Source organism: Hippopotamus amphibius, chromosome 4 (genome assembly GCF_030028045.1).
Source record: "Hippopotamus amphibius kiboko isolate mHipAmp2 chromosome 4, mHipAmp2.hap2, whole genome shotgun sequence".
Taxonomy (NCBI): domain Eukaryota; kingdom Metazoa; phylum Chordata; class Mammalia; order Artiodactyla; family Hippopotamidae; genus Hippopotamus; species Hippopotamus amphibius.
Genome location: NC_080189.1, coordinates 28,520,880 through 28,547,621, shown reverse-complemented (window position 1 = coordinate 28,547,621; position 26,742 = coordinate 28,520,880). Strand labels below are relative to the sequence as shown.

Genomic DNA, 26,742 nt, shown 5'->3' with positions numbered 1-26,742 from the left:
TGAACTTCAATCCCACTGTGGGTCCTATATGAAATGATATTGCTAGTATTGGCTAGGCTTCCAGTGATTAAATATTTATGAGGCAGCTTAGTTTACTACATACAATATTTAACATAGCTTCAGTTTCTTGTTACCCTTTCCTTCAATCCCTAGAGTGAAATTTTTCTTAGCCTGGCTTCTAATGGAAAATTATCCAGAAAACTTAAAAATTTAGCTAGTTTTTCCTCTTTACACCTCCCACCTCCCTAATAAAAACATAGGCAGGAAATAGCACAATTCAAAATGACAATTATATTTGAAGTCATTTGTTTATTTTCCCTTAGCTGACATCTTGCATGGAATTAAAGCACAGCAATGTCATCTCAGTAGAAGGCAGAGAATCCGTATCAGCTGTTGGGATCATAGGCTTGCTTAGGATAAATGGAGCTTTCTGGGAACTCATCAGGGACCCCTCAATTCTGTTCATCAAAACGTTTTACAGATTGCATCTTGTAAATTACTGAAATTAAATGGTATTTAATTTTTACAGTGCTTTCCCCACTCCTAGTTAGTTGGAAGCAAATGAAAAGTGAAGCCTCAGAACTATACCCCATCAGTATGATTGCCTTTTAGGGCACAACATTATGAACAGAATTTATTTGAGAATTCAGTGTGCTTTTAGGCAGACTTGTGATGATTAATCAAAGGACAGACTCTAGGTTTCATAGTACCTATCTGGTGATAATATTCATTTATTCATTCAACAAATATTTACTAATTCCCTAGTCTGTGACATTGTTGTAGGTATTAGAGATATAGACACGAATAAACTAAACAATATCCCTGTTCTTGTGGAATTTACTGTGCAACTAAAGTGCTTGAACTTGCTATTATTAGGAGGGTATGGTTTCATGTTAGGTACTCGAAAGACTTTCACGTGTCTCATCGTTGCCTTTTTTATGTGCCTTAGCTTCCTTTTAATTTTAACCTCTGCCGTACATCCCGTCCATGTATTTTGTCACTGTTATCCATGGGTTCCCTGTTTCTTAATCCAATGGAATCATTTAGTGAATGCGTGGAGTGGAGGGAAAGGCAGTCAAGTTACCTCTAATAATTACAGTGATCAAATTAAGGTCCCAAATAAAGTCTGACTTTCTTACCTCTTCAACACTCTTTAGCTTGAGGTGAGTAGCACCTTCATCTTTGGTAAGAAGAATGCAGTTCCAGGGCGACCACTCCAAGGACTTATCCCACCTGACCATGACCAGATCACTGAGGTCGTTCCAGGCACTGAGCACCGACTGCGATGCCCAGATGTTCTCAGTCAGGTACTGAATATCTTGTAGCTGCATGTCAAAACATTTGTGAAAAGCAATGTTTTCGTCTAAACATAAAATTTCTTAAAGATTGCTATATTACTTGAGAAAACAAATTATATTGAGTATATTTTTTTAAAGGAAAACATTATTCATGGGGTTTTCAGTGCACATAGCTTATTTCTCACCAAATCTCTGCTCGTTCTGCCCACACTCTAATATGTTACCAGTCTCACAGCCATGACTGCGTCTTTAACCCAGAGGAAGCTGTGTATATTCCTTCCAGTACGCACATTCTGCCTTACATTTATCTGGTCTTAAGTACTTTTCAAAATTCGTTAGTAATGGCCATCTTCTCCTCAGAGTTACTACAGATCACTTTATTCCCATCTTACAAATGAGGAAATTTAAATTTAATAAAGACAAGCAGTTTGCTTAGGGTTATTGAAAATTTAGTTGTTTTAATGAAAAAAAAAGAAGGAAAAGGGAAGAAATGAAATAATTGTTTAAAAACTTAAAAAAAAATTTAAACAGTTTTAGCTAAAGCTCTTGAAGTGGCTTTTTATCATGAGGTATGCATATATGAACTTAGAATTGCCAGAGGGGCAAGCTTCACAAAGAATAAACATAGGAAGAAGAACCATTATTTTAATAGGTTTGGATGGGAAAGTGGAAATCTTTTCTGTAAAATCAATGGACAAATTTCACCCACGATTGGCAACGTTTACTGATCGTACCTGTATCAGGAAAGCAATTTTAGAATCATCTTCATAATCAGCTTCTGAATAGTAGAGTCGTTGGAGTAAACATTTGTACTTCAAAAATGACTCTCGTTTTCGAGTCTCATTGTCAAGGTTAATGCAGTGACGACATCGGTAAATGCGGTGTGAGGTGGATGATACAGGAAACTCTGTAGAAGGCAAATAGAGCTGGCAACTGTGGCAAAAGTAAATCTGCCTATAAAACTTCAGTGGGTCTTGAGGGACCTAGGTAGTGAGAAAGAAAGAAAGAAAGAGAGAGAGAGAGAGAGAAAGAAAGAGAAAGAAAGAAAGAAAGAAAGAAAGAAAGAAAGAAAGAAAGAAAGAAAGAAAGAAAGAAAGAAAGAAAGAAAGAAAGAAAGAAAGAAAGAAAGAAAAAGAAAGAGGGAGGGGAAAAGAAAACTATCAGTATAACAGCCATGCCAAATGCTAAGGGCTAATTTATCTTAGAATGAGACAAAAAATTGGTTAATTTTAAAGTCATATTTTCCCCTTAACTTCCTACTCTATGCAAAATTTAAATTTCAAGTAGTATTCATTTACCCGGCCAAAATGTTAAAAAATCTCTAATATTCATAAACTTTTACATATACATGGTAAAATCACCTAGAAAATTAACTGACTAAAAAAAAAAAAAAAATAAGTAGGTAGAGGCTTTGAGTTGCAATAGTAAGAAAACTTTCCAAAAACAAAAGAAAATGCTTTGGCACTTACATTTAAGAATTTAGATTTCTGGTGCTATGCTGTGTTTATTTTTACAGGCAATAGCTGGATTCACATATAAATAAAAGCCTGCTAAACCAAGTGTTGTTCCCATTTTGTTCATCTTAACACTAAATTTGCATTGTCTCAATTATCAATGTTCAAAATTTGAAACTCTGCATTATAGGATAGTTCTATTTTTAATTTTTTGAGGAAACTCTATAATGGTGGTACCAATTTACATTTCCACTAACAGTGCACCAGGATTCCCTTTTTTCCACGATCTTACCAGCATTGTTATCCTTTGTCTTTTTGAATAGACATTTTAACTTTGGTGAGGTGATATTTCATTGTGCTTTCGATTTGCATTTCTCTGATGATTAGGGATAAAGAGCACTTTTTCATGTCAAAGTTTTTTCTGCATCTATTGTGATGCTCATATAATTTTGTCTTCAGTTTGTTAATGTGGTGTATCACACTGATTTGCAGTATTGAACCATTCCTGCATCCCAGAGATAAATCCCACTTGATCATGGTGTGTGATCCTTCCAGTGTGTTGCTGAATTCAGTTTGCTAACATTTTGTTGAGGACTTTTGCATCTATGTTCATCAGTGATATTGGCATGTAATTTTCTGTGATGTCTTTGTCTGGTTTCAGTATCAGAGTGATGCTGGCCTCATAGAATGAGTTTAGAAGTACACCTTCCTCTTCAGTTTTTTGGAATAGTTTGAGAAGGACAGATGTTAACTCTTCTTTAAATGTTTGGTAGAATTTCCTGTGATGCAGTCTGGTCCTGAACTTTTGTTTGTTGAGAGTTTTTGATTACTGATTCAGTTTCATTACTGATAATCGGTCATTTTCTATTTCTTCCAGATGCAGTCTTGGGAGATTGTATGTTTCTAGGAATTTATCCATTTCTTCCAGGCTGTCCACTTAATTGGTGTGTAATTTTTCATAAGAATCTCTCATGATCCTTTAATTTCTGTGGTGTTGGTTGTAATTTCTCCTCTTTCATTTCTGATTTTATTGATTTGGCCCTCTTTTTCTTGATGAGTATAGCTAAAAGTTTATCAACTTTTTTTTTATCTTTTCAAAGAACCAGCTCTTAGTTTCATTGTTATTAGTCTCTACTTTATTTCTGCTCTGATCTGTATTATTCCTTTCCTTCTACTAACTTTAGGTTTTGTTTGTTCTTATTTTTTTCTAGTTCCTTTAGGTGTTAGGTTGGGGTTTTTTTTGGGGGGGGGTGGGGGAGTTTTGAGATTTTTTTATTTTCTGAGGTAGGCTTGTATCACTATCAACTTCCCTCTTAGAACTGCTTCTGCTGCATCCCATTGATTTTGGATCACTGTCTTTCCATTTTTATTGTCTCCAGGTTTTTTAATTTCCTCTCTGATTTACTCAGTGACCCATGTTTAGTAGCATATTGTTTAACCTTCAAGTGTTTGTGTTTTTGCAATTATTTTTTCTTGTAGTTGATTTCTAGTCTCATACCATTGTGGCTGGAAAAGATGCTTGATATGATTTCAATCTTCTTAAATTTATTGAGACTTGCTTTGTGACCTAGCATGAGATCTATCCTGGAGAATGTTCCAAGAGCACTTGAAAAGAATGTGCATTCTGCTGCTTTTGGATGGAATGTTCCAAAAATACACATATACATTAAGCCATTTGGTCTAATGTGTCATTTAACGCAAGTGTTTCCTTACTGATTTTCTGTCTGGATGATCTGTTCATTGACAGAATTGGTGTGTTAAAATCCTCTACTATTATTGTGCTATTGTCAATTTCTCCCTTTATTTTTTTGTTGATGTTTGTTTTATGTACTTAGGTATTCCCACATTGGGGAATATATATTTACAATTGTTATGTTCTTACTGGATTGATTGCTTTATTACTATGTAATATCCTTTTTTGTCTCTTGGTACAGTCTTTGTTTGAAAGTCTACTTTGTCTGATTTAAATATTGATACCCCAGATTTCTTTTTGCTTTCATTTACATAGATACTCTCTTCCATCCCTTCACTCTCAGTCTGTTTCTTTAGATCTCAAGTAAGTTTCTTGTAGGCAACATATACATGGATCTTAATTTTTTTAATCCATTCAGCTATTCCATGTCTTCTAATTAAAGCATTTAGTCCATTTACATTTAAAGAATTTATTGATAGAAATGTACTTATGACCATTTTGTCCATTGTTTTCTGGTTGTTGTGTGATTTTTTATTGTTTTTGTTGTTCCTTTGTTCTTTTGCTCTCTTCCCTTATGATTTGATGGCTATCTTCAGTGTTATGTTTGGATTGTTTTCTCTTTTGCATGTGTATCTATTATAGGTTTTTGTTTTGTGGTTACCATGAAGTTCACATATAACAATGTATACATTTTAAGTTGATGATCTCTTAAATCCAGATATTCTAATAATCCTGCATTTTTACTCCATCACCCACCACTGCCATATTTAATATTTTTTACATTATATTTTACATCTTTTTGTTTTGTGTACCCCTTAACTACTTATTGTGGATATAGATAATTTTACTAGTTTTGTCTTTTAACCTTCCTATTAGCTTTATAACCTTCCTACTATCTTTACTGTATGTTTGGCTTTGCCAATGAGATCTTTCCTTTCATAATTTTCGAATTTCTAGTTGTGGTCTTTTCTCTTCTGCTCAGAGAAGACCCTTTAACATTTCTTATAAAGGTGGTTTAGTGATGCTGAATTCTTTTAGCTTTTGCTTGTCTAAAAGACTTAATCTCTCTTTCAAATCTAAATGATAGCCTTGCCAAGTTGAGTATTCTCGGTGGTAGGTTTTTTTCCCTATCATTACTTCAAATATATTGTGCCAATCCATTCGGGCTTGCAAAGTTTCTGCTGAAAAGTCAGCTGATAGTGTTATGAGAGTTTCCTTGTATACTATTAGTTGATTTTCTCTTGCTGCTGATTTTCTCTTGCTGCTTTATCTTTAATTTTTTGCCATTTAAATTATAATGTATCTTAATGTGAACACCTTTGGGTTCATCTTGTTTGAGGCTCTCTGTGCTTCCTGAACCTGGATGTCAGTTTCCTTTCCCAGGTTAGGGAAGTTTTAAGCTATTATTACTTCAAATAAGTACCCTGCCTCTTTCTCTCTCTTATCTCCTTCTGGGATCCCTATAATGTGGATGTTAGTATGCCTGATGTTGTCCCACAGGTTTCTTAGACTGTCCTCATTTTTTTAATCCTTTTTTTCTTTTTTCCCATTGAGCTTGAGTGATTTTTCACTACTCCAGCTTGCTGGAGTCTTCCAGCTTGCTGATCCTTTCCTCTGTATCATCTAATCTACTGTTAATTCTTCCTAGTGTATTTTTTCAGTTATTGTATTCTTAAGCTCTGTTTGGTTCATCTTTATATTTTCTAACACTTTGTTAAACTTCTCACTGTGTTCATCCATTCTTCCAAGTTCATCAAGCATCTCTATGATCTTGAACTCTTTATTAGGTAGATTTCTTATCTTCACTTGTTTAGTTCTTTTTCTGAGGTTTTGTCTTGTACCTTCATTTGGAACACATTCCTCTGTCTCCTTCTTTTGTCTAATTCTCTGTATGTATTTCTATGTATTAGGTGGTTTGGTTATGTTTCCCAATCTTGGAGACGTGGATTTACATAGGAAATGTTCTATGCAGCCAGAAGCACATTCCCCTCCGGTCACCAGAGCTATATACTCTAAAAGTGGCCCCAGTGTGGGCTGAGTGGGCTCTTCTGAGTGGCAGGGCCAACTACTGTGGTCACGCTGTTAGGCAAGGCTGGCCTCTGGCCCAGTGGCTGCCAGGCCCTGCCTCGTGTGGCAGCTACCAGCACATTGGTTGGCAGGTAAGCCCCTGGTGCTAATAGACTAGAGGGAGGACTCCAAAAGGGCGCCTGATAGCACCAGTGTCTCTGGCAGAATGAGCTTCCAAAATGGCTGCCTCCAATATCTGCATCCCCAGGGGGAGTCCCAGCTGCCTTCTGCATTGCCAGGAGGTTCTCTAAGATCAGCAACTGGGTCTGACTCAGATTGCTCTCAAATTACTGCCTCTGTGTTGGGACTCACAGCATGTGAGATTTTGTGCACGCCCTTTAAGAGAGAGTCCCTGCTTTCTATAGTGCTCTAGCTTTCCCATATGCAAGCTCTGCTGGCCTTCAAAGCCAGATATTCTGGGGGCTCATCTTCCTGGTGCAGAAACCCTGGGCTGGGGCGCCCAATGGTGGGTTCAGACCCTTTACTCCTTGGGAAGAACCTCTGCAATTGCGATTATTCTCCCATTTTATGGGTCACCTACCCAGGGATGTGGACCTTGACTATACCATGTCTCTGCCCCTCCTATCCTTCTCATTGAGGTTCCTTCTTTATATCTTATGTGGTGGGAAATCCTTTCTGATCATCTTTAGGTTGTTCTCACAGATAGCTGTTCTGTAAATAGTTGTAATTTTGCAGGGAGACGGTGAGCTCAGGTCTTCCTACTCTGCCATCTTGGCCACATCTCTTCATGAAATGTATTTCTTAAATAATAAGACTTGAAAGTCAAAATTACTCCTTAATCCACAGGCTGCAGAATGAATGTTGTGTTACCAGGCATGGAAACCAAATTAATCTCATTGTACATCTCCATCAGAGCTCTTGTGTGACCAGGTTCATTGTCAATAAGCAGTAATATTTTGAATGGAATCTTTTTTTTTTTCTGAGCAGTAGGTCTCAACAGTGCACTTAAAATATTAACTAAACCATGGTAGGAAAGAGATGTGCTGTCATACAAACTCTGTTGTTCCATTTACAGAGCACAGGCAGAGTAGCTTGGGCATAATTCTTCAGGGCCCTAGAATTTTCAGAATAGTGAATGAGCACTGGCTTCAACTTAGTTACCAGCTGCATTAGCCCCTAACATGACAGTCAGCCTCTCCTTTGAAACTTTTAAGCCAGGAACTGACTTCTCCTCTACAATCAGGAAACTCCTAGATAGCATCTTCTTCCAATACAAGGCCATTTCATCTATACCAAAAATCTGTTGCATAGTATAGCCATCTTCATTAATTACCTTAGCCAGATCTTCTGGATAACTTGCTGCTTCTACATCAGCACTTGCTATTTTATCTTGCACTTTTATGTTATGGAGATAGCTTCTTTCCCTAAACCTCATGAACCAACCTCTGCTAGCCTCAAACTTTTCTTCTGCAGCTTTCTTACCTCTCTCAACCCTCATAAAAATGAAGAGAGTTAGGGCTTTGCTCTGTACCAGGCTTTGGCTTATGGAAATGTTATGCCTAGTTTGATCTTCTATTCAGTTCTCTTAAACTCTCTCCATATTGGCAATAGGGTTGTTTCTCTTTCTTATCACTCATGTATCCACTGGAATAGCACTTTTAATTTCCTTCAAGAATTTTTCCTTTGCATTCACAAGCTGCTAACTGTTTAGTGTAAGAGGCTTAGTTTTTGGCCTATGTCAGCTTTCAACAAGCCTTCCTCACTAAGTTTAATCATTTCTAGCTTTTGATTGAAAGGGAGAGGTGTGCAACTCTTCCTTTTACTTGAACTCTTAGAGGCCATTGTAGGGCTATTAGTTGGCCTAATTTCAATAATGTTGTATCTCAGGGAATAGGGAGGCCTGAGAAGAGGGAGAGGGAGAGAGCTGGAGGTACCATCAGCTGGTGAAGCAGTCAGGACACACACACACCGAGTCTTATATGGGTGAGGTTCATGGCCTCCAAAAACAATTATAATAGTAACATCAAAGATCAATGACCACAGACCACTGTAACAAATACAACAACAATGAAAAAGCCTAAAACATTCTGAGTATCACCAAAATGTGACACAGAGACACAAAGTGAGCAAATGCTGTTGGAAAAATTGTGCCAATAGACTTGCTCAACGCAGGGTTGCCACAACCTTCAATTTGTAAAAACGAAAACAAAAAACCACACACACACACACAAATAAAAACTGTATCTGCAAAGCTCAGTAAAGTGAAGTGCAATAAAACATGGTATGCTTGTATATATCATATGATTCCATTTATATGACACTCTGGGTTAGGTACCACTATAGAAATAAAATGCTGATCAGTGTTTGCCAAAGGTTAGGCAGCCAGGGGAAGGGTTGATTACAAAGTAGCAGCATGAGGGAATTTGGGGGAGGTGATAAAACTATTTTTTATCTTGATTGTGCTGTTGGCTGTTGATTACATGACTCTGAATTTGTCAAAACTCACTGAAAAGAATAAATTTTACCAAAGGTAAATTTAAAAAGTGAACAAAATGGTATGATGTTATGTGAATGTGTAGAATATTAAATTCTATTATATTACTGCAAGCATATAAAAACTAAGTTTATAAAAGACTAAAAGGTAGCTTAGAAAAATGAAACACTGATGTGAATAAGAATAATTCAATGGCCAACTTTTCTCAAACTTTTCTTACATTTTAAAATTATCTTGCAATATAATTAAGTTTCAAAAATTCATTAAAAAGAAAGAATATAAAAATTAATTTTAATTTTTCTAAAAATTTTGAGATTTTGTTCATGTTAAAAAAGCAGAATAGATGTTTAGTCAGCTTCTTAAATAGATAATCACTCTAAAAGTAATCACTGGAACAAAACACTCTTTCAATTTCTTTAGTAACCCCTCCCCTAAACTTTACTAAAGGTGTTTTAAATAGTTTTGCACAGTAAGAAGGCAATAAGGCACTTATTTTGGCTTTAGAGAGCAAAATCCCCAAAGAAGGCTAATATGTTGGAGTTGGAAAAGGTTAGTTTAATTCAAATACCTGTTACCTTTGAAGTTCTCACAGGATATCTGCATGGGTCTGTTCAGGAATAATTATAGCTCTATGATAAGTATGATAAAGGAACACAAACAGGTGGATGTAGAATCTCAGAAATGAGGAGTTTAACTCTCTCGGAGGCCTAATGAAGGAGGGTCATGTGACTTGAGTCTTAGGAAATGAAGAGGAGTTGGCTGGGTAAAGCAGGGGGCAGTATTCCGGGTGGAAGCAACAGTACATGGAAAAGCATGATGGTGTGAGAGATGATGATGCATTCCACATAATGCAATACTCAACTGGACATTTAGTCTGGAGAGGAGAGAATTCAAGGTTGGAAATACAAACAGAAAAAGTTAAATGATGCATTTATCAACAGAAAAAATATTATTCAAAGGAGATTTCACCAATAAGATGGTCTTCTACATGGACTCCTAGTAAAGTATTAAAGCAAAATTTGAATATACTTCAACTTACTATAGCACATCTTAGAATTTTGATAAAGGAATATAGGGAAGAAAAGGTAGAGTACCTTAAGGTGTCTTACAACTTCTGGATTAAACAGAGGTGTTTTGATGTAATGAAAAAAGAGGGTTGCAATCCTTTTTCTGAGTCCTTCAAGGTTCTCATGTTTGACGCCTCTCATCATAAGGTCAACCTCTCTGTCAATCAATTCTAGAATTTCCTGAGTCAGTTTACATTCATGTTCCTGTGTAAAACACAAACATAGTCAGTATAGAATTTTAAAAATCACTAATTAGTTTTTAAAATTATCACCAAAACTGAAAATTAGATTCCAAAAGTAACAAAAGAATCGCTGATATAAGTATAAATTGGTACCACTAATATAGAAAAAAAACTGACATTATCTAGTAGAATTTAAGATACGCATAATCTACAACCCAGCGATTCCATTCTTAAGTGCTTTAAAGAAATGTGCATGGAGTCATCATTCACACCAGCTCAAAATTAGAAACAACCAAATATCCATAAATAAACTAATTACATAAATAAGTGATGGCTTATTCATACAAAAGAGTATTAACTAACATACGGAAAGAATTAACTAAAGCTATATACAATAACAAGTTTAAATCTTACAAACGTTGAACGAATGAAGCAAGGCACAAAATAATACCTACCGTCTCATTCTGTTTAAATAAAATCCAAAATTAAGCAACACTATACCATATTATTTATAGATGTATACAGAGGTGGTAACTACAAAGAAAAATCAAGGAAATGACTACCATGAAAGTTGGTGTAATTACTTTTAAAGGATGAGAGGGTGAATTGCAAATATGAAGAGAAAGGGGGACGTTGGCAATGTCCTGTTTGGGGCCAGAGGGTGGTTACAGGGTTGGTGGTTTTATATTTGCTAAAGTATACATATATACTTTAGGCATTTTTTTCTGTATGTTTATATAATTCACAATAATTTAAAATAAAGTAACAGAAATGACTGTGATTAAATAAGAAAGCCCAAGTAAAAGTAAAGTAGTAAAGTAATTGAAGTAGAAAGATTCAGAAGTAGTAAAATAGAAGTAAGTTGCTCCAACTGCCCAAGAGGGATTACAAGAATTACAGTTTGAATGAAGGCATCAGAAGGTAAAGTCAGTAACTGTAAAATAATGCTCTTCTGTTCTTTTTAATACACACTTGGTGTGGCTAATACAAGACTCTGCATCATTGGTCTTTGACCCTGAAGGCACATTAGAATGACCTGGGGCAGATTTTAAAAGATGTTAACATTGCCCTCACACTTGAGAATCTACTTTAACTGCTCTGAAATGGGGCCTAGGTATCACTCCTATTCATTTATTCTCATATTCTCTCTCTCCCTTTCTCTATGTATCTCTCTTTCTCTCTTTCAAGCTCTCCAGATGATCCTAACACATAGCCAAGTTCAAGACTGACTGGTCTGTATTAGCAATTGTCATCAAAATAATACTTATTATTTATTGATGGCTCCCTATTTGTAACCATTGAGACATATAAATTATATATTTTATTTATATTCTGTATACATACATATGTATAAATATACATACACATATATTTATACTCTCAAAGCAACTAATTTTACAGATGACAAAACTGATTTTCAGAAATATTAAATAACTTATCTAAGCTTGTGCAGCCACAGTAAATAGAGCCAGAATTTGAGTCACGCTTAACGTCATTAATCCTCCATCAACCACTGTTAAATAAACACTTATGTGGATATATTAGGTTAAACATATTAAGATATACACAACTTATCTTTTATGAGTCCATCCTCTGGCTTTTTTAATTAGCCAGCTAGTGGTCCTAATTATGTCAAGGAAGATTTCTACTGTACTCCCTACCTGCACTCTCTTTTTTTCCAATCTGGTCTTTTTACTGCCCTCTATAGATACCATGCTTATTTCCTACCTCTGGACCTACAGCTTCTCCCTCTCTTCCTACCTCTAGCTTCAAAGGCATAGTCACTAGACAAACATCCTTGAAAAGGTAGTCCAGAAAAAAGGCAGTCAATGCCTAATTAAGTGCACGCCTCTGCCTTCAAGATGGGCAGAAATGTGAGAGACCTATGGAGACTTACTTTCCAACAAGAACCATTTACTCAACTACTCAGTATGCCTTAAATCAATAAATATGAAGAAAAAGAGATAAAAATACTTAATGCTGCTTTAAAATTGCTAAAAATAAAATTTTCATCAAAAGTATAAAAATATATAGACAATAACTGCTGCTTTATTAAACTGAGTTGAGTGTTAATCTCATGCTATATATACATATCTGCATTCATTGCAAAGTTAAGGATACATTTACATTTAGAATATTCATTGTGTTTTATTTACATTTGTATGTGTCATAATATATAGTTTGAGAACTTTTAGATAAATATTAATGCATAAACCATATCCTCCCAAAATTGAATCCAAACAATATTATTTGACAAAATAAAATTCATATATAAATATTTATTAACTACCTTCATAATTACTTAATACAAACCATCTTGTTTATTTTAGCATTCAATTTTTCTATTGATAGTGGTAGTGATACCCAGAAAGTAAGAGAAAGTTAACGTACCTTTACAGTATGTTTAAGCGTTAAGAGTACATCCAGCCTCTCATCTTGAGAGACATTTTTCAGCAAAATGCAGTTATAGATGTTTTGCAGCTCTCTGGCTCTGATGGTGAATTGTGTATCCATCTCAATTATTTTGCCATCAAATCTTCTCCATATCTTTGGAGCTGAACACTTAAAAATAATATTATGTTTATAACTATCAGTTCATTAAAGCTTCAAAAATAATTTTGTTCCTTCTACTATGTTAACCATATTACCATATACTTATGGAAAAAAACTATCACTAAAACTTAAGAAAATTAAAGAATTTGACCTTGGGAAAGTAAAACAATCTAGGAAAAAAAATATGAGAGCTTTAGTTTATAGAAGTGCAAACACATAGGATTCAGAATTTGCTACTAATTGGTACTAACCAGTATGATGGTTAGCTTGACGGATTTATGAAATAATCCATTACCCCCTTGGGAAAAAAAGATGTGATTAGAATGCTAAAAAAATTATCTGCTTGGTTCAATTATATTGAATTGTATGAATGTGTCTTGATCATGCCTTGCCAATTGAGAACAACCTTTGTGGAATAACTGTTACAATCTTCAATGCCTTAGACCTACAGATATAGCAAAATGGGATCCAGTTACGGTTCAGTTTCCCATAAAAATAAATCTATAACAAGTTCACAGTTCTTCACAAAGCAGATGTCCATAGTGAAATAGCTGTATTTAGCTACCTTAGCAGGGCTGTGGCCCTGCCTCCCTGATGATGGCTAAGATTCTCACTTCCTATTTCCAAATCTGGCTTGGTGCCTCCCAACCTAGCCCACATCCTGAACTGAGGGTCAGTGATGGAGTTAACTTGCCCTGAAGCTCAACTGAGGCGTCCCAGGCTGAGACTTCAGAGACAGGAAATGGAGTGAGTCCTCTGCTGACTCAGGACACCAACACAATCTTTAAAGACTATGTTTGCCAGTGCTTTTGTTCCCTCCTACCAAGACCACCAGGACATTAAGAGAAGATCCATTGACCTAGAAAGATCACAGTGAAAACTCACTGACTCTTCTACTTTAAGGTATAAAGCTCCTCAGTTTCTTTCCCTGATTATAATCTTTCAAAAAGGAGGTACGTTCATCATGACTTCTAACTGTCCAAATGCTGTATTTTTTGTAGACTGATTGGTAATTGCTTTGGCGACTGTAGTCCAATTTACACCACACTTGTAACAATTTAAATCTTAGATTTGATATAATTTAAAGTTTAAATAGAAGCCCATGTATTGGAACAAATCATCAGGAATGTAGAATAGCTAAATAGAGAAACCATATAAGACTATATTTAGTATGACAGTAGTATGAGGAATTTTAAGTTATAGCCTCAGTGTACCTTTAATTTTTTTACATTTCATATTAGCAAAATTACATTGAAAACTACAAAGCTACCATTTAACAACAACTACATTTGGGATGGTTTCAAAGTAATGGCATCATTTTCCGATCAAAGCTAAAATGGATGTTGTGCAGAGCTAGGAATCTTCATCAGAAACTTTAGATCCTCAGTTCTAGTTTTAATTCAGCAAATGAGAAGCTGCAGCCCTATGATGAATTTCTATTTTTACAGCGTAAATTAATATTAATGTAGAGTTAATTAGCATCCTGATAAAATTAATAAAATTTATTAAGGATTATAAAAAGGAAATAGCTAAATAAGGAAACATTTTATGATTTAATTATTATCACTCAGAAATTTTAAAAATATATTGTTTCAAATGGATACAGCCTTGTTTGAGGTAGGCCTCAGAGTGTAATTGAAATCTAATGTTTGCTGCAAAGCTCTTTTTAAAAATTTTAAGGAATAAGCAATCTTAGGCTGTTTCATATAGCAATATTCTAAAGTCTAAAGTCTCAATCTTTGCACACAATTTTCCTCAGGGTAGCTCTATTAAATGTAACTTCCTTTCTTCCAGTAATGTGGACAATACTTTTAGATCTGCAGGCTGATTAAGTTATCTCATTTGTAATAATCCAAGTACAATAACCTTTTTTTTTTTTAATTTTATTTATTTATTTATTATTTTTTGGGGGGTACACCAAGTTCAGTCATCTGTTTTTATACACATATCCCCGTATTCCCTCCCTCCCTCGACTCCCCCCCTCACCCTCCCTCGAGTCCCCCCCATCCTCCCCATCCCAGTCCTCTAAGGCATCTTCCATCCTTGAGTTGAACTCCCTTTGTTATACAACAACTTCCCACTGGCTATTTTACAGTTGGTAGTATATATATGTCTGTGCTACTGAAATGTTTAGTTCATCTACTTTATTGTGTTTTTTTCCAGCAGTTGTATTGATTTAACTCGACATTCCCTCCAAGATTTTAGCCCCATCTAAGATACTATGATAGAGTAATACCTTGGATTTTTTCCCCAATGTATTCAACATCCAAATCCTTTCTATCCTTCAATTTTTAACTTAAATCCTAACTTTTCTGTAAAGATTCCTAACTATTATGGTTTGAAACCACTGAAATCACTAGTATCTGCAGTCCTATTGTACTTGTAAAAACAAACACACACATATACACATATGCATAGCATTCAGGATCGCTATTTCAATTACTCAGGGCAATGCAATTTGGATCCAAATTGTTCTACAATTATTTTATGTTTCTTAACTCTGTTTCTCCTTACAGATTATAAGAAGTAAATTTCTCATGTAGTTTTATATATTTCACAGGGCCTACAGTATTCATTCATTCATTCAATAAATATTTATTGTGTTTACTATATATTGGTCAGTGTACTAGGTAGCAAGTAAATAAATTCTAATTTCATGAACTCTTAAATCTCAGGGCATAGAAAGATTAAAAAATAATTAAAATAAAAGTTGGTTGTGCATGATGATGCAGGTAAACAGGTAACTGCAGGTTGATGTGAAACATTTAACTGATGAAAAGAAAATAATACCTAAAACCTGAACAATAACTAGGAGTTAGCCAGATTAAAGGGAACTGAGTGAAACAATCAAAGATTCCTAGATTTGAAGTTTGAGTTCCCTAGTGTAAGCACTGAAAAGATATATCAAAAAAAAAAAATCTGTTTGGCAAAGCTGTTTTTATACTTTGATTTATTTCTGCCAATGCTGATAACTTGGTCTTCAAGTCTAAGCTTCTTTGATTTCAGGCTGTAAGGTATTTTTTTTTACCCTGATGCAGGAAAATGTCAACTTTGCTTATTTCTCTTTTCTGTTTCTTTTTTACTTTGAATGCTTTGGCTGTAATAAGAGATATACAGCAATCGTGTTCTTAAATTGCTTCAGAAAACAGGAGCATAATAAATTCCACTTAGCTGCCAACAAATGAGACAGCATCGACTCTGGAGGAGAGAAACAGAAGAACAGCAGGAAGACACATTTTGAGGAAGGGAAGGTGGAGAGATAACAAAAACCTTGAGAGCAGCAAGCTTCCACAAAAGAGAAGAAAGGACAGTACTGTGAAAGGAGGTCTTTTCTTTCTCCTAAATTAATACTCTAGTCCTTCAGGGCACAAATTAAGAATAACACTAACCCCCAAAGCTACTGGGTAGTGATCGACTTTTCTTTTACACAGCAAAGGGGTTTTGTTTGTCCATAGAGGATGCCTCTGTATGCTGCGGAGCTCAGAGAGAGGCAAGAGTGAGTTGCATTTTTCTATCGCATTAGCTGTTGGGCACCTGAGTAAGGAGGAAAAAAAAAAATTAAATGACACAGCTAACATAGATGGCAGTTTTTTAGCTTGTGATTGTGAGAAGTGGTGTATAAATCAAAGAGAATCAAAGAAATAAATGGCCTTGACTCTAGGGAAAACCTCTTGCAGAAATTCAAATTGTCGCTTTACACAGTTTGGGTAAGCAGTACCTAAGATATATTAGAAACTGGCTGATGATTTTTCGTTCAAACTTCTTGACCTGAATTTCCTCACCTCTGTCAATTTGTGAGTTTTTAATATTTGACAACCTGTGGACATCAATGTTTGATGTGATAAAATTACAAATTAACTAATGCTTCAAAACTCTTTAGATTAAGTCTCTTATGGAGAATGAAGGCTTAGTATAGAATCCCTAATAACCGAATAGTTCAGTGCTTTTATTGGACTAATTTAAAATAATAATCATTCATTACTCAGAGAAATTCGGTGTCCAGGGTGCAAAGATAAACAATAAAATATTAGTTCAATACACTACGTAATACTTAGACACACTGAAGTTAAACTAAAACCAAACCATAAAATTTTATTTTCCAAAGTTATTTCCAAATTATAGGAAAGTAAATACTGTCTTTACATATCTACATGCTACGGCGCTAAATGTGGATCTTAAAATCCGCATCACGGCCCTGGTTGTTAGTTTTAACATTTGAAAAAACTCTGATCTTATCTAGCCTCAGGGATTAATTGTAAGCTATTTTTTTCTTAGCAATCAAAAAATCTGTAGGATAAGTTACTTCAAGTTTTATGAAATCAACGCTGACTCCTCCTGAATATTTATTAGAGACGGTGCTAGATATGGGTAGGCTGGGATGGGAGGAGGCAGACAGGCCTAAAAAGGAGTAGAACTCGTATAAGTATTGATATTCACAACAAAAGACTAACTAAAATCCACCTTAATTGTTTTCTATGATGTTTATTATGGCATCATATACAAAAAGGTGATTTAAAGGATTTTCTGTTAGAATAACAAAGATTTCACAATTTACTACAACAGGTTAAAAGCAGGCCAAAAGTCACTGTTAGTCAATATTTTTAAAGAATGGACTGATGAGGCTACGTAACGGACTGAGGGTTGAGCTCAAGTGTGGTTGTAGTCTACACTACCATTCCGTGGTTCTGTTTGTCTTGCCCTATATAACACTTCGGTCAAAACTGAGGTAAAATTCTCTTGTATCAGCTAAAATGTCCATTTCCTCCAAGTCTCAGCCAGGGGATTAGTGAGATTAACTGGTTTATCAGCTGGGGTGACCATAGGTTCAGAACCCTAATTCTAAAACCTATGACCCGCAGAAAGTCTTTCTCTTGACTTCTACTAGTTCTTGTGGCTAACTTTTCCATCCTTCCTGCAATCTTCTGATCTTGCATCTTTGTGTGCTACCCTGAATCAGCCTGAACATTAAGGCCCAGGCATTTCTCTTCTTTCTTTTCCTCTTATAACAAAAAATAAAATAAAATAAATAAAATAAAATAATCTTGCATCTTCATATGTCACTCAGTTAGTGATATAATTAATGACATCACAAGAAGCCACATAGTGCCCCACTGCCTTCTAACTGTGTCCTCCCTCTACTCTCTCTCCTGGCAACACTCGAAAACCTCCATTCTCCTGGGACAGAGAAATTCTTCCTATACTCAGGACCCTTTAGGGTCTCAGAGTCTACCCCAAAACTTATCAAAGTATTTAACAACAACAACAACAAAACAAAAAACAAAAAACAAAACAGATCTTCCTTCCTCATAGGAATTCTCATGAACAAAATCTCCCCATCTCATCTTTTTTTGGTGAAATTTAAAGAACTTAGAGAGCTGTACTTCATGATAGAGGGTAGTCACCAACAACTGGCTCCAGAGGAGCTTTTTTATGTTGGGACTTGACCTACCTTTGGACTCTCTATAATTCAAAACATGTTTAGAGACAACACTAGACATGAAGCTGGAGGTTGGGGGTGGGGTGAGGGGCATAAATGTATAATGAAGAATAGACTTTGTGTAAGTATTTACAGCAAGACTTTTAAATAGCTTATAGGAAACAAAGCAGCAGATACAGCACAAGCAGGAAATCCTGTACAAGGTTCAGCCTTAAGGAAGGAAGGTACGCACCACCTATCTTCCCTGTCCATTGGCGCCTCAGAGGCCTCCAGCTCCTCCTTGTGCCCTGGGTCCATGCTGACCTCTTAAGGTTGACAATCAGACACATAAGGACACAGTGCCCAGCGATGAAGCTGGATTCAGCGCAGAGCAACTCGCTAAAGGAATAAGTTTAGTTCAGAATATGACTCTGGAGAAGTAAGAATATCATGGCTTCCATACGGTAGAACTCATCTTTTCTAGAATGAAGACCTTAGCATTTGAAATGATAGTGTCTACATTGCATATTTTCTTATATAGTACCTAAAATATAAAATTACAAACCATTGTTTCTGTCCCTTATTTTTCGTCCCTACCTTCCTCTACAAGCACTTACTCTGTGATGAGCGCTGAGCCCTATAGGATAGGATGACAGGGTGATAAAAGACAGCTCTTGCCTTAGAATCTTGGAAAGACAGACATGTAAACAGATATAATAAAAACAGACCACTATGTACTAAGACAGCAGTAAAACAGTCTTATGAAGGTGCATAGTACAGGCTAAAGCAGGAGGATAGGTGATCCTTTCTGGAGGAAGGGACATCTGAGCTTGTTTCGAAGGGGGTGTAGCTGGTTACTGAGGAAGGAAGGAAAGAATGTTCCATGCAGAGGCCACAGCAGATGCAAAAGCATTGAGAGCATGTGGTCTTTCTGTGAAGGTGCAACTAACTGAGCGCAGCTTGAACAGTATAGCTGGAGTGTGCGAGCAGAGATGACAGACAACAGTGGGATGGGTAACGTGTGCAGAGAATCCACTATAAAAGTCCTCGTTCCCTGAGGGCAGCGAGGAGAGGCACGGGCAGAGCTGTGTTGAGTGAGGTCCCTGTGGCAGCATTACGGATGACGGAGGAGGGAACGGAGACGTGAGACGGGAGGTCGAAAGCCTCATTTGGGGACATCAAGTAATCCAGATGGGAAGGATTTTCAGATCCGGTTAAATCAGTGTCCGGCTCACACACACAAGGCGAGACCTGTCTCACGACAGCCTCCCAGAGGAGACAGGGAAGCAGGAGAGGGGAGCTGCTGCCCAGCACCTCCTCAGAAGCTTCCACCCTCTCGAGTTCCAGCAGGACCCCAAGGCATCCCACCAAGGCTCAGATTAGCTGTGCTCCACGTCTTTGTCTACGTGGCCTATTTGGAAACACGCAAGGCTATCAAGGTGCCATGGCAGAGCCACTTCCCTGCACACAGGGGTCATGAGTTTGGACAAGAAGATGTAAAGAAGTGAGATTAGTGAAGGGATGATTAAAGTAATAGAACAGACAGGTTGTTGGCTAAGTGGGACATCAAGAAAATGTCCAGGTTTCTGTCTGAAGCAGCTCAAGTAGATGATGAAACATTCACAGAAGATGAATTGTGTGAGTGTGAGTGCTACAGAATAGGATCAGTTTGGAGGTGAGGGGCCACGAAAGGTAAGATGATATGACTCGGGGTTGACATGTCAACTTGAGGTGTTCTCTGGGAACATCCAAAAAGCAACAATAGCAGGCAATTCAGTATGTGATCTGGAAGCTCCTAAGAGAGGTCTGGCCTGGAACTGTAGGGAGTTCCAGGATGGAGGTAGACGTTAAAACCACAAGAAAAATTGAGATCAAACAGGTAAGCATACAAGTAAGATAAGAGGGGGGCATTTGTAGTATCAAAAAACATGGTTTTTAAGAACAAATGTTCTCAAATAACAAGAATCATACAACCAGAATCGCTACAGGAGAATATCTTGAAGAACTCCATCCCTTTGCGTCTTGTAGCTGGATTGGCTTTTAATTGTTTGGAAAGATCAAGTTTATAAAAGGAAATTGGTCACTATGGAAACAGGCTATTCAATATCAAACAGGCAGTTTCACCACAAAAGAGTAATTATTTTAGTTTTTCTCTTAACTGTATGTTTTCATGGTTTTCAATAATCATATATCCTTTTGGTCAGAAATTTCCAGTCACTTAATGACCTGGTGATCAACAGCAGAAACACTAGTCTATCGCTATTTTCCCCAGGTTGCTTACTATGGGGCACTGCAGATCCAGACATTTTGTAACTTCAATGCTCTGCATTTTATCAGGGTGTGCAATTCATCTAATTTCTATAGCCAGACTAAGTCTAAATGAACAGAGTCACAAGGGCGGTGTCTCCATTTTTTCCTTCGTGGCCAAATCTCTTTTGTTTAGAACACGTTAATTTCATGTGACTTGTCAATCGTTATTCTAGGCTGCAGTGAAAATCTAAAGCTGTGTAAGAAGAAGAAAATACACAAAATTTAAATAAATATATCACCAAAATACTAAACAAAATTCACGCAAATCAAATTCTTAGAATGCAAGTCTCTTCTTTAGCTCATTATTCTCTATTTCTAAACTCACGATACATCCATATTTAAATAATTGTTACTTCACTAACCTTATCCAAAAAAGCTTGTATGGATGCTTCCTGGTTAGCTGTATAAGCGATGTATCTATGTCTCCCAATGGAAGCAATTATCTGGGTCTCTTTTTCCACGAGTTCACACAAAGCAGCTTTCCTTTCAGCTCCAGTGAAAGACTGGTTAATGCGTGCAAGTTCTTCTTGCCGCCAGACTAGAGGAATAACATAAAAGACTCTTTGAGTTTTTAAAATCCCACATCTTTACAGAGCACTTTTTACGATCACCTCCTGACAAGCAGTATTTTGGTTTTTATATCAATTTAAACAAAATTATACAGGAATAGAATCATTCATATTGTATACCTGATATATGAAAAAAATAGGATGAAATGAAAGCTAAGAGACTTAAAGCAATAAAAGTAGAGTCAAACAAACAGAAGCCATAAGACATCAGTACAGATAATGTCAAATTACTCCTTCAGGTAAGCATGCATACACCCCAGTATTGGAAAAACTATGGCTTGGATTTGTGGCAGCCATGAACGTGTGCTGCTCAGATCTCCCTCCAAGACAGCGCCTGTAGCCAGGAGCACAGGTGGCTGACAGCATCCGCTGCAGCACTTCAGATGTGCTGCCATGTTGGAGCAGAGGCCACACTCTCCCCACTAAGCTCCCAGTTGGTAAGAACCACGGGGGGATCAGGGCCTGGCCATGTCTGCCCAACAGTGGTCTCTTCTGTGGTCACTCAGAGCTGACCATCGGGCTGGCTCAGACTTCCTCAGAGCTCTGCCTGTTTGAGGATCTCCATCCCTCATCCTCTTCCCCTCCCTCTCTCAGCCTTCAGAGGTGTCAACCGACATCTCAACCTGAAGACTTTTGTTGCCTTTCCCTGCTCTCTCTTCCCTTCATCTTTCACTTCAAACTCCATCTTGGGGTCTGCTTCCCCCAGTACCCAAATTGACAGTTTTATCTAGAATTGTTGACTTCAGTTGTTTTCTTCATTACTAGCACGTACAGAACCATTTTCCATTTCTTTACAGAACCCTAACTATATCAGCAAATGTTATAAAGTAACTACATTTACACTTTAATCAAACCAATGAATTGTTAGAATAATATTTACAATATTTTAAAGTGTTGGTTACTAGCAACAAGCACTGAGTTGCACACAACTATATATAAAATAGATCATCAACAAGGACCTACTGTATAGCACAGAGAACTCTGCTCAATACTCTGTAATAACCTATATGAGAAAAGAATCTGAAAAAGAATGGATATATGCATATGTATAACTAAATCACTTTGCTGTACACCTGAAACTGACACAACATTGTAAATCAACTCTATTCCAACATAAAATAAAAATTTTAAAAAAAGAATGTGTTGCATGAAATACATCCTAAGCCCAAACCAAAAAATGCCAAAGAACAGTATTTTTATAAACTCACTTTATCTAAAGATTACAACATATTCTCAAAATTAACCTAAGAAAATATGGAGTACTAGATCCTACCCCAAACTTAAATAAATCAAAATTTCTGGGCTCATGTACATTTTTTTTTAACAAGTGTTCCATTCAATTCTTACACATGTTAAATTTGGGGAAGAAAACTGTTTTATATCCCACATTTCAAAAATGTCAAACTTATTTACGTTAAAGGAAAAATAGTGTTGGAAAGAACCTTAGAAATTAAATAGTTCAACACCCATCCTCCTCCCAGCAGCTGGGACAGGTTTAATTTGCTCACCCTGGTCCTAGTCCTAGCCTGTGAGGCAAAACACAGTCAGTCTATTCTTCTCCTTCTTTTTTAAATTGTATTTATTTGTTTGTTTATTTAGTTGCACTATGTCTTAGTTGAGGCAGGCAGGCTCCTTTTTTGCGGCTTGCAGGCTCCTTAGTTGTGGTATGTGTACTCTTAGTTGCGGCATGCATGTGGGATCTAGTGTCCTGGCCAGGGATTGACCCCCAGACCCCTGCATTGGGAGCTTGGAGTCTTAACTAATGTGCCACCAGGGAAGTTCCAATTCTTTGTACCATATGGCATTGAAGTTAGCTGTTACAGTCCACTTAAGTTTTTTCTTTTCCAGACAAAAACACTTCCCTTTCTTAAATTGCATGTTATTTGACATAATTTCATGTCCCATCTAAGTCTAGTCCCTCTTTAACATACAGCATATAAAATTTATGACAAGACAGAGGTTTATATACAGGCTGCTAACTCCCCTCACCTAAGTTCTTCTAGAAATGATATAAGAAATATGAAATGGGGGAGGAGAGGGAGAGACCGGAAGCAATACTGGAAATCAGAGAGAGGTGTGATCCACACGGTAGAAATATTAGGGGAATTTCTTTAAGATACAGTGCAGATTCCTCAGTGCAGATTCAGGAGTGAGTGTCTGCAGGCTGGGCAGTGAGTGTCTTCAGCATGAAGACACTCAAGGAGGCACAAAGGTCGTCCCCAAACTGCTGCTGTCTCATCTCAGAAAGTGGACGCTCCAGCAGAAGGCAGTAAACCTTAATTCAAGGACTCAGAACTAGAGGAAAGGGTAGACTATGAATCCATTTGACAGTTCACCTGTTTTAAGAACATCTTTGAAAACTTTAAGAAGGAATTAAAGAATGCCTATGTTCCAAATCACTGCAGAAAATAATAACAATCATAAATGTTTGTACAGAAACAGACAAAAACATAAGAAACAAAAAGCATAAAGCAAGATGAGAGAAGCAAAATCAGGCATAATGGTTATATTTAAAAATATGAAATGGTTTGATTTTTTGACTGAAAATAAAATATTAGGATTTTTAAAAATTCCAATGACATGATGTTTTCGGAAGGCACACGAAGTGATGTAAAAGACTAAGGTTAAACATAAAGGGATGGTAAATATGAACAGAAAAAGCAGATGCGGCAATACTAATATATTGAAAATGGGGGGCAGGGAACGCTCAAAATTCATCGCTTGGGGTAGAAGATAATTTTATGATGAAAGGTATGACTCTCATGAATGTTTATACTGAAAATGACATCCCATTAAACTATACAAAGCAAAACTTCTATGAGTTATAAACACTACTGTGGGTGAGTATATTTTATATTATATAAACATAAATAAAATACAAATGAGTTAATCTATGACAGTCAAGTAAAGAAGAATTAAAAACAAAAAATATTTGACACAGTATGAGTAACAAATTTAAATTAATATACATCAAGCCCTGAACACTAAAGGCAGAAAATATATCTTATTTTCAAAGCTCTATTAAGCTTTTCTTCTAAAGAAGAAAACATAAATCCCCCAAATCAGAAATGTTGAAAACTGCATTTTTTGATACAGTACAATTCAACTATAACTCATAACGAAACTTGAAAAAAGAAATATATTCCCATCTGCTTGGAAATATAAGAAATACTATCAAAAATAACAATTTAATCAAATAAGAAGTAAGAGGTATGACTGTCAACCATTAAGGAAATTTTAAAAAATCACTACATACCAAACGCAAAGGATGAAATAAAAATTGCAGTAAGGTCAATTTGGGGGAATTCTACATAAGTAAGTCTCAAATTTCATCAGGCAGCTGACAAGTGTGTATTGGGGCAGAGAGCGGGGCAGAATTATAAAAAGCTATAATGTATGCAACAGTTAATCCCAAGCCTTCTCTGGAAGGTCATGTCTTCTGGGCACACCTCCCATCCTCTGTGATTACTGAAAGATAACTGTGTGACTTTGATCCCCTGGGATATACATTTGGTCTGTGAACCTGAACTCATTGAAGCCATGTTTGTTCTCTGTTCATCACAGAACATGGAAGCAAAACAGTAGAAACAGTGACCTATTGTTCTTTATTCTGAACAACTAGTCCATAAAGTCACTTGAGTCTTCGACATTTATCACAGTCCTTTTCAATGTGAACTTATTAGTTGGTTTACTACTGGAAAGTCATATTTACTTAATTAGCCATGTAATTCTTTTCTTTTACTTCGAGATGATTTATTACTTTATTGTCAGAATGATGAAGCTTCAGAGTCCCAGAAACTGCACTCTGGCCATAGAATCAAATCTATTTTTTTTTTCTGAACTTCAAAAAACCTCGTTCCCTGATCTGGTTATTATAGCAATACTTGCCAAAATCCTATCACTCCTTTGCCAATTTAAAACACTCAACTGCAATTTTTGAGCACTTATTATCTGAAAGGAACTCTGTAAGTCTTGATGGTACACATGGAAATGAAAAAGACATAATGCCTTCTTGAAGGGGTGAACTTGTCTCTTTGCCTCTCCCTAGTTGGATAGACTGTAAAATCCTTCCACTGGGACAGAATTTTTGCTTCTCGTTCCATTTATCCTTACCCTAAAGCCCGACATTTTTCACCATGAGATTTAAAGTCTTCCTTTGGGTAAATCTCCTCTTGACATAAGATTACTTCCTCTTATTGTCTATTAGATATGATTCAATCAAGTAAAATGTACTCTTCTGTTGTTATATTCCAGGCATGATTATTGTCTCGTGTTGCAGGGATATTTCAGAATACATTATATTCATATATAATTTATATAATTAGAAATTGTATTTTCCTTCTATTAAAATTTCAGGTTTACCTTAACACTGCATCGAAAGGTATATATCTGAAGCCATTAAGTGTTGTTTCTGGCCCTCTTCTGTTATAACCACTGCCTTTCATGATATCTAGTTTTACAGTTTTATCAGATTATTTCTTCCCCCTCTCAAATTTCGATTTGAAATCATCCTGATCAGGTCAAGGACTTGTCACTCATGTTCTTTATAAGAATCCATTCTGGGGGACTTCCTAGGTGGCGCAGTGGGTAAGAATCCACCTGCCAATGCAGGGGACACGGGTTCAAGCCCTGCCCCAGGAAGATACCACATGCCGCAGAGCAACAAAGCCCGTGCACCACAACTATTGAGCCTGCGCTCTAGAGCCCAAGAGCCACAACTATTAAGCCCATGTGCCACAACTACTGAAGCCCACGTGCCTAGAGCCCGTGCTCTGCAACAAGAGAAGCCACCACAATGAGGAGCCCGTGCACCACAATGAAGAGTAGCCCCCACTCGCTGCAACTAGAGAAAGCCCATGTGCAGCAATGAAGACCCAACACAGCCAATAAAATTAATTAATCAATTAATTAATTAAAAAAAAAGAATCCATTCTGTCCCTTACCAGGAATACATTATTCAGATACTGTACAGCTTGGTCTATTCGAAAAGAGGATTTATAAGTTTAAAAACTAAATTGTGTTCAGCTAAAGAGTTGTAAATTTAGGAGCTAAATTATGTTATGAAAGTCCAGAAAATGCATGATTGATGAGTTTATCATTTAAAAGCAGTTTTACCAACCAAAAAACTTTAAAAAATTTGACAATATCCATATACTGAAAAGGTAGTATATGAATAAAGAGGAAAATTGCTTGCTTGTGGAAATAACAACTGAGAGTATTTACCTCATGGGGTTATACAGGTGTTCCCAGAAAGCAAATAAAAATTGAATGATATTAGTAAGCATATTTTACTTCCCAGCTTTTCATTAGAAACCTTTGGAACTGGTAATAAATTTAGGCCACTAGGATATTATTTAAGCTATTCTGCCAATCTCAAAATGCAATATACTGGTCTGCCAGGTTAATCTTTAAGTCCTGGGTGAGTCTGGAGCTATACATATGTGTATTTGAATATACTGATATCCATATATAGTCAGATTTTATATTTTGCTTAAATTACTAGTATGACTTTTAAAAAGGAAACAACCCCCAAAAAATAAATAAATAAATAAATAAAAAATAAAAAGGAAACAACCCAATGAAGCTAATTAGAAATATGAAAATGCACCTTAATTCCAATAAAATTCTCCATTAGATGAACAACCTCCCTGTAAATCTATAGTAAAGGATAGAAAATG

At 36.3% G+C, this 26,742-nt stretch overlaps 1 protein-coding gene across 1 annotated transcript in view; it reads right to left on the bottom strand.

Moving 5' to 3' along the window:
- The window catches only part of IQUB (IQ motif and ubiquitin domain containing), a 56,025-nt gene that overhangs the window by 3,645 nt on the left and 25,638 nt on the right, over positions 1-26,742 (bottom strand). The window contains exons 9-13 of the mRNA XM_057733176.1: positions 20,858-21,033; positions 12,608-12,778; positions 10,062-10,238; positions 2,033-2,281; positions 1,140-1,325 (exon numbers count right to left, since the gene is read on the bottom strand). Coding sequence (XP_057589159.1) covers positions 1,140-1,325; positions 2,033-2,281; positions 10,062-10,238; positions 12,608-12,778; positions 20,858-21,033 — 959 coding nt within the window. The remainder of the gene's footprint in view (positions 1-1,139; positions 1,326-2,032; positions 2,282-10,061; positions 10,239-12,607; positions 12,779-20,857; positions 21,034-26,742) is intronic.